Here is an 18,284-nt window from a genome sequence, read left to right as displayed (position 1 = left end):
AAGGTGTATGCTTTGAGCACAATTTTAAAATTAAGTCGCAAGCTTTGATTAAAACATATTAACTGACAAATACATGTAAGTACATTGTTTATAATTGCGATGAGCTGATGATAAAAGGAGTTCGAATTATGACTTAATTATGAAGACCTTTATAGACCTAAGATGTACTAAAACATAAATAAAAAAGATCTTTTGCTATTTGGTTGAATTAGGAATGGTAAAGGTAGTGAAGTTAAGAAGTCACTTGAGTAGCGGGAGTGTTTAGTTCTTCTTCCATTACACAGTTCCTTTGTGGTTTTGTAAAAATACAATCGCAATTTCCGGTTAATGCCATTGGAATTTAAATACTCACGTATGTCTAATTTTGGACTAAGCTTGTTTACATGTATGTAAATATACAACAAAAAAAAATTGACACTGACTTCAGACTGTTCGTAGTACATAAAACTATTAATAAAAAGTCCTGGACAGTTTAATTATTATTTTTCGAAAGCATTTTATGTCACTTCTAAACTACACATAACGTGTCATAAACATATAACAGAACACAGACATACAGACAGACAAAAGACTGGCTGGTTTGAATCACATTAAAAAATAAACTTAGTTTTTTTCTAAACCAAATTGGAATTTCGTAAACATTATGTCAAATACTTATTACGAAATATTTTTCAATGGAAAATAGACAAAAGAGATACAAATGTAATCTAAAAGTAATAAAAAACCACAATCATAATTTACGTTCATTAGGAAGAGGTTATTTATCTGTCAATTGGAAACAAAGGTTTCATTGAGTTATTTTGCGGTACACCTGTCTCGTTTGGACTAATATTTATTTGATTGCCAAATGCGAACATCAATACGTCCTACCTGAACAACGATTATGAACTTTGTTATAGTCGTTGTATAAATATTATTATTTTCGTGTATTCGATTTTTAAATTTGACATTACGGTAAATTATGTGATAGTTTCCGTCATTATAATTTAAAATTTTATTTGTTTTGATAAACATCACAAAATATATATTAACAAAAACAAAAAGGCGAAGGATCAAAATTAATTAGTTAACTTTATTATGGTATACGCATTTAATAGTGAAATTGACATTAACAACATCATAAATTCTAGAAATTACTGTAAACTGAAATGTCAATCCGAGCAAACAAGTGGTACCAATAGATCGGTTGGAGTTACGACTTACTACCGTTTGCTAGCGGTATCTTTAAAGTCTATAGGTAAATCATCAAGTGAGTTAACTCCATTTCTTACGTTATTTGTTTTCATTTAAATTAAGTTTCAAAAATGATATCATTATAAATTTAAGTAAGCATTAATTAATTAATTAATTTTTTTATACTTTTTATATATTAAAGAGAATGGAAGGAAAAGACATATTTCGTCGACCCCAAATAGTTTCGGTTAAGGGCAGAGTAAAAAAAAAAGAAAAGAAAAAGTTTATTAAGACAACTATTTAAAGTCGCAGAGTAAAAAAGTAATAAGTGAAAATATATTTCGACGTAACATTACGGTGGATCATTAAATTACTTCTATTAACAGTTTAATGATTAATCAGGCTTTATAGCAAGTCGATTTTCTATACAGCTTAAATTCTAGGATTAAATCCTTTACGAACTTAACGGCTACCGTTACTGCCATTGTAAAGTAATAAAACATTCGAGCCGAGCGATTTATCATCTTAATACCATAAACTTAGAGTTGTAATTTGTTTGTAGCGATTAGTATTTATTGCTATTTCTTTTAACACACCCGCCACACCATTTCACGGGTATTGTCATTCAAAACCACCGCGATTCGAACGGTTGCAAATTGCTTTCCTCGCATTACGATTGCTCTTACTGGACTGCCATAATTTGCCACGGTGAAACATACTTAAAACTTAACACTACAAAGATTATTTTTGCTCGAGAATTCTGGGGTCACGGTAGTTGTAAAAGAGGAGTTAAGAAAGTCCAATTACTATTGACGCTATGTATTCGATTTGTTTTGGTACACTTGGATTCGATAATTATAATTTCTTCAAAATATGTCTGTCAAATATATTGTAATTTTGTTGTTATGTATCTACATTTAAGATTCGTATTATACGAAATCTAGAAATCGTACCGATACTTGACAGAAAAAAAGCGAATATGAGAATGAGAATTATGACAAGCAACTCTTGAGTCTTGCGATATAAAACTATTGAATCTGGAAAATGTCTCGCGATCTGACAAATGTGTTCATTCGTCATTTATCTGATTGAGTTTAAACTTTGTCGTTAAAGTTTTCTGGTATAAGACTGTATGACACAAAAGTCGTATGATATAAGTCCTTAAATTCAAATAAACAACTCCTAGTATGAAAACCGAAACGAAGAGTTCGCTTCTAATATATTTTATCAGATTTTTTCATCATTAATTACAATATTTGAAAACTTCTAAGAATCATTCCGAACAATGTTGTTTGCTAGACGCGAATAACATTGTATTAAACATTTATAGCATTACATACTCTGTGTTTAATTTCATAAGAACTATGTGCACTGAATATGTATTCCAAGTTTACGATTTACCTTTCAAGGAAATGTTCTTAAAGGAGTGAATTGCGCGCGTCCGATCAACGCTAATATTATGCTCCCAGTTTTACAATCGCATCGTAAAAGGTTATTTAAACGATTTTTTGCGAAAGAATATCGCTCGTATATCGCGCAAGTTATTGCGATCTTTACAACTTGTGACTAATTTTATAGCTCCGTCAATTACAACGGTGTTAGGGAACGGGAGCGGTGATTTTTGGATTCCTTGAATTTAAGGTCAATTTAGCAATCATTAAATCGAATACTGTACAATAATAAAAAATAGATATAAAATAGATATGTTATTACGTTTATTGTTTTATTCAAGACGGTTTATAATTTGATTAATAATATTGTTATCTGTGGTTGAAAACGTTGACTTTATAAAGCCTGTTTTGGCTGTTCTGTTTTGCCTCTTAATGTAATATTAGATATATATTATGTATATACATATTAATTTCAAATAAAACCTGTACAGTTTTATGATTTTCTAAAAAAATATTTGATGTTTCATACATTCGTGCAGAAATAGACGCGCAATCAATTTTTGTCTTTGTTTTTCATATGTAATGAAAAATTAAAATAAAATAACATCCTGTAATTTTCCACTGCAGTCAAAATCCAGTGCTGACAGCACCGTAAGATGGGTTTTGACACAATTTGAAATTTTGACAGTTACATCCTACACGTGAGGTTCCTCATGATGTTTCACTAAGCACGATATTCATTTTAAGCAAAATTTTAGCGGCAACTGGTTATAATAATCTTGATGAAGTATCATAAAGATTATTTTTAAATATTTTATTTTCTTCATATCAGTATTAATAGATAGTAGAATACTATTTTAATATAATTATGGTAATAGGTAATTTAATTTGTTAAATTAAACATATGCACGTGATTATTTACATGTTATCGCGCCGTTTTTCAAGTTTAGCGATAAATTTATTTATGGTCTTCATTTGTGTTTAATCACTCACGGCGTGAAACCTTCGAACGTTTTTTTTTTTGTTATAAATTAATACTTATTATTATATAATGTTTAAATGCAAATATGGTAACCAAAATTGCAAATAGATTATTAATAATAATTCTGAAGGAGTCATGAAAAAGACAATAGACCATTAATAACTTTATTAATTATTTAGTATGTTATTTTTCGCAATAGACAATTATATTTTTTTAAAGTATTTAGTATGTTATTTTTCACGATTGGTATCATTTTATGCTATAATCATTATTGTCTATATATTATATGAAATATAGCAAAGTAATAGGGGTGTTGAAATATAAAATGTGAAAAAAATATGACCGAAGCTTCCCCAAGTGATATAGATGTTAAGTAAGTATTATAGAATAATATATTAAACCTCCAGAGTTTAAGAGACAGGTTAAAAAGTACAAAATGTATATACTTGCAAACGTGTTTGTAACTTCAAGGAACTAAAGAACATTTACTATTAGTTTATGAGTAAAAAAACACGCTTTTAATGCCTTATGTTGTAAAAGAAAGAATAATAATAAATGTTGCCAATTAATACGTTAAAATTGCTCTAAACTCTATCAAAATGCGTAATAAATGAAGCAAAAATGCTAATATTGCGATTGTGGACGCCGTAACTACCTACATATGACGAGAAAAAGTTTTCATATAACTATGTCATCAGTTACTCGTAAGATCCCTATTTGTATTCGAAACGTCAACTTGACGTAAAGTATTTTTTGTCTGCTTGAACGTTTGCAACTTTTATTACAAAGTTTAATTTATCTGTGGTAAAAATCGTGTTGCCTAATTGATGGAAGTTTACTTAAATTAATTAATTACTTGTATATTCTTTATGTAGGTATTTAGATAATATTTTAACTTGTTCTAAAAAGCAATGCAACTTTAGTTATATAAAAATATAACAACATTGTTCAACATTTACTTTCATAAGATACAAAAAAATAGTTTTTAATTAACAGTGTTATACATATTGAACTCCTTAGATATATTTTTATTAAGTACACCCATAGATAATTAATATTATTTGTAAGAAAACGTATATTTTTTTCATTTTTCATACGAAATTTTCTGTCAATATTGGAGTTATTTTTATATTTATATTTATTTATGAGCATATTATTTTATTAATGGATAGATGTCGTTGCGAAGAATACAGAGCTGCTGTGGATAATTTAAAGTTCTATACGGTTGGAACACTTAGACCTGATATTATTGAGAACTATAATCGTAAGTTTAACAATTCTTTACTCTAGTAGGTACTGCATACTATCAGAAAATTAATATATTAATGCAATACTTTTGCCAAAGAAAAAACTGCCACATTTGTATCTACCAATCCGGCCTGGAGCAACGTGAAAAGAGCTCATAACCTACTCAGACCTTAGCCCAGCTGTGGCTCATTTACCAGCTGTTACTTTCTTTCTTACCTTGTACCTTTTTTCTCCCTCCCCCACGTGAAGTGGGTATGTGGAACTCATCGTTACCCAGAGCGACTAGTACTCCGGAATACCCACGAAAAAACCAACCCTCTCCGTCTCTTCGGCGGGCGCCGTCGGTTTCGCATGCTACCGTGACATGACCTGTACTAGCTAGTAAATGAAGGATTTGTTCAAAGATACATTTTTCATCATATATGTACCTATTATGAAATTCTTTCGTAATTATTTGTAAATTTAAAGCAGAATAATTTTATATTACAGTTCTTGTAACAGGCTACAATTTTGTTACAGAGTCAGGTTACATAGTCAATTGGATAAGACATGGAGTTGACTACGAAGATTTAAAGTTCAGCAAGCCAAAAGCAACAAAGGTGTATGAACCTCATGAGTTATCAGAGAACCAATTAACACCACAGAGTCGCAAGATAGAGAAAATGTGGTGTAAATATATGACACCAGTAAGGAAGTAGACCTAAAAATGTCTTGACTTGAACAAAATAAAAATAAATTCAAACTTATTAACAAGCTTTTATGTAACGAGTAAATTAAAAAAAATATCTTTAAAATAATATGAATAGCATATATACAGATTATGTTTATAATATATTTATAGTATACATATTATAAACATAATCTTTTTAATTTAAATAACTTTTTTTTGTGTATCTGTGAGTTGGATTGCATTTGGATAACAATTTTGCATTTGAGACAATTCAATCAAGAATACTTATTATTGCAATTTGTTTTAAATGGAACGCCAAATAAAAGCCCTTTTTTTCTATTTTTAACTTATTTAATAATCCAATTAAAACGGCCAGCCTGCGAACGAAGTTGTTTCTCTGTTTTTATTAATGATAAAATAATCTATGACTGTTCTAAAATGTTTATAATTACCATAAACATTTATTGATTACAAATGACTAATTATCTTTAATTTGATTTTCCGCGTGTAAAAAAATATATAGGTATGATTTTTAAGTGTAGGAAAAGAAATTGGAAATATCAATAAACTAAAATATGTAAATCCATATCATTATCGATTAAAACAACAAACTTAAATTAGTCAAAGCAGATAACTCGGCTATATATTAGACAAGATTTTGGTTTAGAGAAAGTCGAAAGTGGTTGACATGACGCTTCGTTTAACAGATATTTAAATATGAGATAAAGATAAGATTCAGAGATAATATCAGCGGCCACTGTGCAGTAGATACCGTAATTATTTATAAGATTAAAATTCTAGGGCTTAGTTATCCATAAACAATATTTTTTTTATGTTTCATAGGAATGCAAATTATACTTATTTGATCTTCACCGCGTATGGCGCGGCACAGTCAGAAAAAGTAACTATTTCATACTTTGACAATACGCCGCCCATCGAACTATGCAAATTTCCCAATTATTAACATTGTAGTTGAGCCGATTAAAACACAAAAAAAATATAAAATTACAATAAAAATTATAAAATTTATCATATTTTGTTTATATTAATACACAGATGTTAGATGGGTCAATCTTCCATTGTGTTATATCAGGGATAGAATAAGGGGTTGTTAACCGAACATCGTATTCAAATCTATCAAGCTCTACAGATTTTCAGGCGATTTTAATTTGAGGTTACAATTGATCTTGCCTCAATGAAAACATCTTGAGACAACTTGCATGCTGCAAACCCCGTTGGGGTTAAATTTGAATTTAAAACTCCAAATCTACTCCTCAAGAGGTAATTCAGTACCTAGTGGATCGATACTTATGGCTGTTATTTTGTAAGCTCCAGCTTACAGCCAGTCGATACGCACAAAATAGCGCGTAAAATAATATTTCAACTTAAAAGCCCTTATGGCACAGGTAATATAAGCTGCTTTAAAAATTGTTGTGGTAAAATTTAACTATTTATTTTATTGAAATAAACAAAGATGTTTCATTGAACATTTCCTATAACTTCATTAAGTAATTAAAACATGTATCAGCTAATTATATTAAACACAATTTAGTATTTTTATTTAGTTTTTTCGAGTAGGTGGTGTGAAGATAACTAATGAATGTGCTTACAATGTTATTCATGCATTTTTTAATTATCGTTTTCGGTAATGTATTTAACCTTTGCCTTATAAGTGATCGAACACATCTGCGTGATCAAGTGGAGGGAAAACGAGACGTATTTATAAAGCTACTGCCACACGTGTCAACATGAACTATGAAGTCAACTTTTCACATTAATGTCAATAACATGACAATTGTCGTATCAACTTTAAACTTCAAAAATAAATGTAGTTACGTTTAAAAACCGAATATAAAGTTCACGTTACGCAATATGAATCACGATTTAATCTCAACTCTAAAAGGGCAAAAACATGTCAATATTTTACCCACACAGATACTTAAAATTTTAAAAATTATACTTATTCGATTTTTAAAAATTTCTGATGTATTTTTTTATCTATAATATTGAAATCAATCGTAATAATACGAGTTATAAAAATAATTTAAAAAGAGAACAAAGATTAGTAAAAAAAAATTTTATCAAGTTTCTATATTCCATAAAAATATAAATGTATTCATAGACTAATTTTAAGGATATAATTGATCTAATTCAATCATTTCGCACCATTGCCTAATCTGACTTTACGACCGCACAAAATATCGGTTTTTTTCCATTTCAATTAATTAACAATAAAATATAAAAGCTTACGATCTAAGATTGTAATACAGTTGTAAACACCGAACTAGAAAATTCGATCTGATGCCAGGCTCATTTGATTTTAACCGCATTTGGAGAGTAACGTAAGATTTATATGGACATGACAATATATTATATTGATATGGTATTACATATCAATACTATACATGATCGATGTTTACGATATCAATATATATTTCACAAATTATATTGATATTGTCTTGTATATCTATTGTATGATATATTAAAACTTGGTTCTAGATATAATATGACCAGTTACAACGTATCTATACAATTGTAATTCCCTTGAAGTTAAATTAAAATAAAAACATGTATTTAATATTTTGCTACAAAAACCACCAAAACGTAGTGTGAGTATGGATATACTAAAAGGAACAATTTTAATATCTTACTCGAAAGCTGTATGGGTATTTGACTGTAGAATATTACCGTAATCTGCATCCTGCATTATTTTGAGTAATAGAACATCACAAGCTGAACAGTGACGTTGAAATTATAAATATAAAATAATATATATACTTATTTAACTACCGATTTTTATTAAGCCTCTGAGTGTTTTATTGCGGCTGCGCTTCTGTTCATTTTACTAAAATATGCAATCATCCGAATGGGTACTTGGTAGGGACTAATTATGTACTTTGTAGACTTTTCTTGTAGAATAATTTCACTAATACAATATATTTATTTTGTATGTTTTCTATTGGTAGGCGTTCAAATAGGTAGCCTTATGGTAAGTGGTCACCACCTCTCATAAATATTAGATTTATAAGAAATATGTGGCGGCTCGCCTTGGGAACTAAGATCTTATATCCTTTATGCCTGTAGTAAACTGGCTCACTCATTATATTGCTATTTGACGGTAGAATATATTAATTATGAAGATGCACACCAAAGCTTGCACAAACTTACACCATTTTTTTAACGGATAAAGATAGAATAGTTTCGAAACCATGTCTATACAAATCGAACGATTGACGGCCGTCTAGGTAATTTGGCGTAAAGAAACGAAGACGCGTCGAGGGCGACAGCCCGAAGATACAAGATCACATTGTTTGATACGTGATTCTTAGACTTAAAAGTGTTTGAGGATGTAAATAAATAATTAATTATCTAAGAATCTCGTCGTATATGGTGAAACTTTGATATAATAAAACGATAAATATTTAAAAAATTTAATACAACCGTATTTAAAATTCATGTGATGTTATCATTACATATTTGTTTTTATGTTATTTATAACAATATTTAATCTGTGAATTATTTTCTAACTCATAGATCTTATGTAAGAGTGTTCAACGTGTTGTATAGATAAGGTTCGTTGGTTTCGAATCGGATTTTCATTTCAACGCCATTTTGATTTAGTTGTTTATTTTTCGTCAATTACTTACTCATATCCAAGATAATGTATATTTTATTAGCTTTGTATGAATAATAATATATTTTTCTTTAAAATAGAATAAAAAACAAAAGATAATTGAAGGAAAGAGAAAAAAGGATTGCTTGTATAATAATATTAAAGAGATCCGTAGTTCGATTTTCACGCTTCAATTTTAATAGTCACAAAGTACCTTGCTATGATATATAAGTATCATTTTGTGTGTCCGTATCGGAGCAATGTCACTATTGCCGTATGTGCCACTGTTGTTTAATAATTATGACGATGACATACCGTGGCATAAATTCCTTAAGCAGTAAACCGTGCCACTAACAATAGATAAAAGGAAATGTTTTTTTTAATGTATGTGTATTTTATTGGCGTGTGTCGGTGTTATATATTTATTATGGATTCAAATTATTTGTTCTTAATATAAACCAGTGTTTATTCAAACCATATTTACTTGGTGTTAGAGTTTTGCACTGTTGCTGCAAGCTCGTCTGAGTAGTTACCCACTCAACAGATATTCTACAAACTACAGTACTCAGTATTATTGAGTTCCGATTTGTAGTGTAGCCAGTGTAATAACAGAAACAAGGTATATAGTCATAGTTCTCAAGGTTGATGGCGCATTGGCGATGTAAGGAATGGTTAATATATTTTACAGCGCCAATGTTTATGGGCGGTTATTAGTTATTACCCCTTATTATCAGGTGGCGTCTTTGCGCGTCCACCTACCTATATATTAAAAAAAAAAAACAAATAAAAATATCTTGGTCACAACTGACAAGAGAAAAACCTATATGGCAATGCACTCAGCATTGATGTCAAAATATTTCTTTACACTGATGTTCAAATTTAAAGTTCGTAAAATTATACTAATAAACGTAAAAACACACATGCACTAGTATTTAAAGCATTTGATTTAAGACAAACCTTATTTTTTTTTATATTGTTAAAAGGACATTGTGTATTCAGCTAACACGGATGTTAGAAATTATAATAATAATATTAATTAGTATTTCGCTAAGTCGGAAGCTTCGTGTGTGATCTCATAAGAATATTCTATTCATAATCAAATCAACGATAATTTTTACGCTTTGGTATAATTTAATCGAATCAAATATGAGATCGATAAATTTTAAATTTTATTACAGATAATTAAATTTTTCTGACTACCAATTTAGAACAAGAAATAGCTTTAAATATTCAGTGACCATAGACAATTGGTACGATTTTAACTCGTGTTCATTATAAAAAAAAACTGGATTGTTAATTGTATCAACGGTAAAATGGTAAACGCCACAAAGAGTTGTTATTTCTTTAAAAAATATGGTGCTCACTAGCTGAAACCACAGCTTCACGTGTTATATTTCTTGGATGAAAATCCTCCAAAATGGTATCTTGTCATTTCAAAGTTTAGGTAACAAAAAAAAGTTAAAAAAATGTTATCTGTCATTATTTTCTTTTTGTCTACTGATACATCACACAACATTGCTTATTAAGCGCTCCCGAAACAACAAACAGAAAGAAAAAAAGCTAGGCTTATTTTTTTAGTAGCTGCTTCGGTTCCTTGTTACATTATCACCATTGCTATATTAAAGTGATCAAAGATTGAAACAATCTCTTATTAAGCCTTTAAATAATTAAGATTGACATCCAAACTGTTGTCACAGTAGGGTATCGAATATATTTTTATTGGTAGGACAAGTTGGTGGTGTAGGTATGGGTTTTTACTCGCAATCAAAAAAAGTGTTTAAAAAAAAAAAATTTTTTTTCCTTTTAACTATTACGTATTCAAGACGTATTTGTATGTTTATATTATTTTGCTTGAGCCTCTTTTAAATGTTAAAATTCATAGAAAGCTATAGAAATATTTAAGCAATAAATAACTAAATATCAAAGTTAAACGGCACTATGTGTACGAGCAACCAACAATAATCTAAAGTTATTCAATATATAATTTCATAACAGGCCTCCAAAAAATAATTTTGCAAAAAATTATCAAAATTAAAACAAAACAGCAGGTTTTCACCAGTCAAAAATCATGAACAAAATTTAAAAAAAAACGAAGTGATATGAAACAAATTCGAATAACGTATCCATAGAACGAAAATGATAATAAGACGAACAAATGAACAAGCGTTATCTTTATCACAGCATAATGAACACTAAAGCACAAGGAAGTAACGTGGATAGTCACCTCGAAGGGCTAATGTAACTTTAAGCATGTATAATGAATTAGAAACCCAGCATTGCCCGGGTGGGCCGATACGGATCCGATTTTATCTCGATACGAGATTCGACTCGATTCTCTTAATTACTCGTAATGGTCTCGACCGATAAGACTTCTTTGAAACGCTTATGATTTCAATGCGTGAGGTAAAATCTTGTAAAATGCTTAAGCTTCGGTTTCTTAATGTTGTCGTTCGAGTTAATTAAGATCTGAGGTCTCTTAAAGGTTTTTAGGTTTTCGCTTTAAGTTTCGCCGATACGTGGGTGGATGTGGATTGATGATTGTTTTACGAATTCGTGATTTCGGTTACCTGTATGCGGCATTCTGCGGCGCGAATCTGAAACAAGAAAATATTTTATTTACATTTCGATATATTTGAAATAAGTTATTGTAATGCAGTTGAGTCGAAATGTCTTGAATATATTATGTAGATTAAATTTAGGTATTTTAAGGTATTTTTTTACTACCTATTTGCGGTAGCTACCGATGATTTGTTGTATTTAAAAAATAATGCTTTAATTAATGTGCCCCTAATTTTATTTAATATTTCGTGACTAAGTTTAATATTTCAGGCATGAAAAAGAAGGTGTTACACGAATATAAAATTTGTTTGAGTATAGAACAAAAATAGAAATTTAGTTGCAAATAAACATAAATATTAAAAAAAACAGCCTTTTATCTAATCACGAAGGCGGTTTAACTTTAAAACGAAACACAATAAATTTAGCACGAACGCAATATTATAAATAAACCGGCACTTTAAAACCAGTAGCAAAGTTTAAAAAGGGCCGAAAAAAATATGTAAAAAAACAATAAAAGATTTTCGACTCGTAAAAAAGGCAATCTCGGAAAGCGATCGGCGCGGCGCCGAAATATGAAACCACGTGACATCTTTATCGTTTTTTTTTTTTTCGTAATCGCCACGAAAGTTCGTGCACAAAACAGCCTAATATTCAACTGTGACATTCTAGCATAAAGCCACCACGCTTATGATTAAACCGGCCATTACGCACCGATAGCACGCTTAAAACATAATTTATTCAAATTAAAAATACTTATCAAAATATGATGCGGTACTAAATCAGGAATTAAGTGAGCCAGTGCGTGCCCGTAGCGAAAAATCAATGGTATCAACGGGGCCGATCACCGTGAAAATCAAAAAATTATGAATAAAAAATTGTGTTACACGCGAATATCACTTTTTAAGTATTAAGTACCTACATCGAAATAGTGTGGACGGGAGAACTATGTCGATATTTGAATTTGTGATTTTTTTAAATCAAATTACGGTCACTTTTCAAATCACAAATTTCATAAATATTTTGAAACGTCCAAAAATAAATTATTTTATTGGTCAGCATTGGAAGTTTAAAATGATTTAATTATACCCTTAGATTTTTTACATAAACTATCATAAATACCATTTGTAAGTTTTATTAAAATATTGTTGAAGTTTAGGCACGAATAAAACTAAAACGTAAAACGTATTTTAATTTGGTATGACCTGATTGTCACTACCATAGATAATAGTAAACAAATGTTAAACATCACATACATCGCCAATACGCCACCAACTTTAGGAACAATGTTGTTATAAGCCTGTAGTCACATTGGTACACGAACCCTTCAAACCTGAACACAATAATACTAAATCGTGCTGCTAAAGATAGCATAAGTGGTACCTACCCAGAATCAAAAGTCCTATCATCAAGAATTTTTTTATTAATATTTTTGATGAGCCATTTAAGTGAAACGTCAGTGACGCAACAGATTCAACTTATACTACGTGTACTGAATTGCATGGCATTTATTTTTGATTACCTTAAAATAATTTAACCTTGTTAATCATTGTTGTCATTATTTATTCAAATATTCAAAAATATGGGACATAATAAAAAAAAAGTTCAAGGGGAGTGGAAAATAATAATTCGTCACCAAACGCCAAGTGTGACCGCGCTTACTCGTTACCGATCAGATAAACAATGCTTCGTTTTGCATATCAAGATGGTCTAGTGACGCGCTAGCCTAATTAACTGTCGATATCGATAAACAACGATTTAAAAATAGTTTTTGGACAATCTACATAGATTATTATCAACAAGTTTTTTTTTGAAACATTAAATAAATTTAATATTTTTTAAATTATAGCAAACGCTTTGATTGATTTTGAATGATATTGATTTATTGATGAACATATTTAGTTTCGTATTCATATAATTTGTTGCATTAATCGATTAAATAGACTTATTTTATAAAAATGTAACCAATAATGGAAATAATTAAAAAGGTTCTATATACTTATGAAATTGTTCTATAAAAGCCCGTGTCCATGACCGATTCGGTGTTAGGGCGACCGTATCAAAATTATTACTGTGCCTATTAACATAATATTAGACGACAAAACGGCATATTACAATCGTGCTCCGTGAACACGCCACTTTTGTGCGAGGAAAACCTCATATTTCCTACCGTGTAAATGAGTTAATCGATACAATTACACTATCGACAATATGGTTATTAAGACATACGGTTGGATATTAAGATGCATCACTATTGATGCGAAGTTATTTAATTTAATTAATTTATTTATTTGGGAAACAAACAATTTTATAAACACTGTAATATAAAACAAAAATATAACATTAATATTGAAAAAAAAAATCCTTTTACGTCCGTATTATAGTTTTCGTTTATTACGAAATTAACTTCACATGATAGTTACGAATCGTAAGTTAAGTCGCCGCTTTAATCGTGTTTACTTAGTAAATATTCGTACTTGTATGTATTTTTTGACAATGGTCATCGGGGAGCAATCTTTATACCCATCGAAATTGTTTTAGCGAAAAACTTAATAGTTAATTATACTATAAATAAACTATGTATACCCAAAGTAACAAGTATATAAAATTTTTAGTACATGCTAACGATAAATAAAGTTTGATTATATTAATAATTCAATACTCTTAAAAAAAAAAACAATAAATACTACAAATACTACTATAATCTTATCAATATTTAATTGAACGTTAATATGACGAACGAAAAGTATGTCTACATACAGATTAAAAAACTCTATTTATTATTATTTTTATTTTTTTCTCATTTTTTTTAATAAAATCAAGACAGAAACCCAAAACCGTTGTCTTTGTTGATTCTAACAGACTCTATTTTCAAATATTAATTAAAATGTGTATATAATTGCAACATATGTTTTTTAATCGCTTCAAATACTAATACAGATAATAATAACGTTATTCAATGTCCTGTTATCGGTTATCAATCAGACATACCGACAGACGTGTGACAGTGATATACGTGTCATCCAATTAGGTAGGTAGTAGGTCTACCTAACCTTGACATAGTAGTAAAGTGAGAGGCTTAACCCTAATAAAAATCACTTCACTAGATATGGTCGCAAGTGACACGACACATTTAGACGACAGAGTTCAGGAGGATTATTCTGTAAGAACAAACTCGAAAGTCGAAACTCACACAACATTTTCGTAAAATGATATAAGGTGATATGCGGAATTAATTGTAATATATAATACTAGTAACTACAGGCACAAGGGACGTAACATCTTAGTTGCCAAGGTTGGTGGTGCATCGGTGATGTAAGAAATGGTTAATATTTCTTACAACGCCATTGTCTATGGTCGGTGGTGACCACTTACCATCAGGTGGCCCATTTGCTCGTCTGCCTACCGATATCATAAAAAAAAAATCTAAAGATAGACGTTAAGACAGAAATCTTACAGAACAGTCCTGCGGGATCTAGTAATATGAAGACAATTGCTTATTGACAAAATTTTAGGGGAACAAAAGAAGTTTCAACAAAAGAACGATTTATTTAATAAATATGTAATAGAACGGAATGGAAAGACAGACTTATAAAAGAGCCTATCAGAGGATCTATGACATAATACATTTTCACTTTGATCCGTTTTTTATGTGTTTACTTTGTCTTTGAAACTGAGTTTCCACATGGCTCATATTGAATTAATATATGGGTATTGATTAATTCAAACATAGCTTAAAAATGGTATAGAATGTTAATGAAGATTAAGTGATTTGACCAATTTCGGTCACGGCGAACATTCTAAACTTGGACTCAGAAACTACGTAGTTTATATTATATTTTTGTGCACAAGTGTGTCTGCAACATCTTCCTTCAATCCGACAAAAGATAGCGATCAGGCGTAGGACCAACGGCTTTATGTCCTTTCTGAAGCACGTGCTAAGCTAAATTCTCTAGAGATACATTTTCTATATAAAAAATCCAAATATGCTTTATTAACCCGGTCCGAGAACCTAGGACTTCTGAGTCTGCATCCTTATACGAGCTACTCGATTCTATTGTATTTCTACTTCGGCTGTGTATCTGTGTGTAATTATATTATTATGAACAAATAAAATTAAAATTTGCATTCTACACTTTAAACAATTTATTTAATTTCTTCGAAGAAAATCTTTAAGTCAAAATATATTATTATCTTGTCTTAGCCTTAAAATTTTAATAGGTGAACAAATATTTTTTTATTAAATAAAAATCTTTTACATAATTACCGGTAAATTTGTTTCTAGCTTAAGGCTGCTCAAATGATACATCACCGCCTAACGAAACAATAGAGGACTCCCTCGTGTTTCTACCTATTTAAGCCTTGGACCTTTTTTGTCGTTGGAAGTTTATATGAGGTCATCCACAAGGTATACCCTATGCCACAATAAACAATTATTAAGTTAACAGTCATGAGCAACATAAACAAGTAACAAATTCCCTTTTAATTTCAGCACACATTCGAAAATATGCAAAATTGAACAAAACATACATATTTTTTATTTGCATAAATGAAACATACATGTATGCAGAGGTTTACGAATATTGTGTATAAAGTAATGCTCATTTATACAATATTTCATAAATGTTTCAAGAAATAATCTTTTTATGTAAATAAAAATGTATATAAAGGATGGTCAAAATAAATTTACGGAGAACACATTAAGATATCTTAACTCGACGACGACAGGGCTAAATTATACGCTCCGTTAAAAAATAAATTTAGAAGTATTTATTTTGCAATATAAAGGTTCTGTATATTGGATTGATTGTAAGTATTTACGTTAGTTTTATAGGTAATGTATACGTTGACTTCGCGTTATATAATAAAAAAACTTAAATTATTTTAAATTTTGTCGCAAGAATTTGGTAAGAAAATATTTTTAGTATAATAGGTATTTTTAAGATAGTGAAATGTTGGAATGTATCGAGGTCACTTTAAATTAGGAATGATATATTTGCATAACATTTTGTCGTTATTGTGGCTGAACTCAAAGTTATGGTAATATTCAAACTGTATTTACGACTTCGCAAATAAATAAATTAGAATGGATATACTTTACACGAAATATTGTAAGCCTATATAGTATTAAGATCTAGTTTCTTTGCATGGACGAATAAACAATGTATATTTTCGTATTTCAAACTTTTGTGAACCCTAAACAATCCCTTTAATCATTGAGCTACAGAAACCGGCAATTCGTTATTATCTTAATACTAAACTATTATATTAATTACTCTTTATCTATTAGGAAGAAATGTAATCCCGAAGGAACTTTAAAAAAACTCGACCAAAAATCAGGACGTCAAGTCAAAGATATCTAATGTAATTAGGGGACAAAAAACTCGTCTAACCGAAAAATTCAAGTCGACAAATATTCCAATCGTCCAGTGCGGAACCCAAATAAAAAGTAAGGGCCCGATTCCAGTGGCGATAGCGGGTAAAAAACAAACTACTGAATTGATTAGCATAAAGCAACACCTCAGGACCCCCCAGCGACAACTCTCAATTAAACTACTTGTCTGTTCGCGCGGTGTGCGTCCGCCCTTATCGCGATTGTGTGGGTGACTTTATTTTCTGCTGAATTTTATACTAGACGCCTTTTAATACATTGGAGTTTTAATTTTTGTAATTTGTGCTGCAAATTGAATTGAAACTGTCGTACCAGATTTACGGATATACGGAACGAATAAATTAATAAAGAGATTTTAATTTTTTTATATTGTGTTTTTTGGGATGTTATTATTTATTATTATTATAAATAACATAATTATGTCAATTCGCTTTGTAATGATGGCATTTTATTAATGAATAAATTTGCATAATGTGTGTGTTGTTGAAAGATATTAAGCATATTGTATTTTTCATTTTAAATCCCAAAGTTATCATCTTAAATGTTTAAAGTGTAGGCGGTGCCTATGCGACTTTATAATGGATACGCCCATTTTTTTTATTAATATATATTTATTATAGTTAAATTGGATTTTTTTAATAAAATTAAATAATAAAATGTCTATCATAAAGACACATTTAATATTTACTTTATGTGTTTGGCGAACTGTTAATTTTAATAAAAACTATAAAATAATCTATTACTTTTTATTAAACTCTTTAAAAAAATATTTTTTGTTAAAATAAAAGTCAAACTAACCCAAGTCAACTTGTTGCCAAGTCAGCTTAGATTTCATTCATAAAAATATGTTTCCATTAGTGATAATTACTAATTGTACTCATACATTCTTGCCAGAGTTGGTAGCGCTCGCTAGAGTGGTTACAAATTTGTAAAAAAACTTGTACAATTATAATTCAAAGGTGATTATAAGAGATATATAATTAAACGTAAGTATTGGACGTTTTCGTACCAACACAACATAAACTACTGTAAATTAAAATTTGTAGAAAATTATAAAAAAAAAAAATTCAGTAAAACTTATTTTTCATTCATTAAATAAAAGATCAATGAATCAACGACAAGCGAATAAAAAATAGAATAATTATTACATTAGCAATTTCCACAAGACTATCTAAACAGATAAAAAATTTAATCACATATATTAATCTATTTATTTACATAATATTGTTTTTTACAGACTTTTTATGCGCTATAAGAGA

General features: G+C 29.5%; 1 protein-coding gene and 1 long non-coding RNA gene across 2 annotated transcripts in view; one reads left to right on the top strand and one right to left on the bottom strand.

The window, feature by feature from the left end:
* LOC113401913 (paired box pox-neuro protein) overlaps positions 1-18,284 on the bottom strand; it is a 57,194-nt gene that overhangs the window by 21,196 nt on the left and 17,714 nt on the right. Inside the window, exon 2 of the mRNA XM_026641991.2 lies at positions 11,645-11,671. Coding sequence (XP_026497776.1) covers positions 11,645-11,657 — 13 coding nt within the window. The 5' untranslated portion in view covers positions 11,658-11,671. The remainder of the gene's footprint in view (positions 1-11,644; positions 11,672-18,284) is intronic.
* Positions 4,653-5,593, top strand: LOC135193984 (uncharacterized). Its single transcript, XR_010309536.1, has 2 exons — positions 4,653-4,810; positions 5,314-5,593. It is a non-coding gene; the product is annotated as an uncharacterized LOC135193984 (long non-coding RNA).

This window comes from Vanessa tameamea, chromosome 23 (assembly GCF_037043105.1).
Source record: "Vanessa tameamea isolate UH-Manoa-2023 chromosome 23, ilVanTame1 primary haplotype, whole genome shotgun sequence".
Lineage (NCBI taxonomy): Eukaryota > Metazoa > Arthropoda > Insecta > Lepidoptera > Nymphalidae > Vanessa > Vanessa tameamea.
The sequence above is the reverse complement of the archived record's forward strand: the minus strand, read 5'-3'. Positions and strand labels throughout refer to the sequence as shown.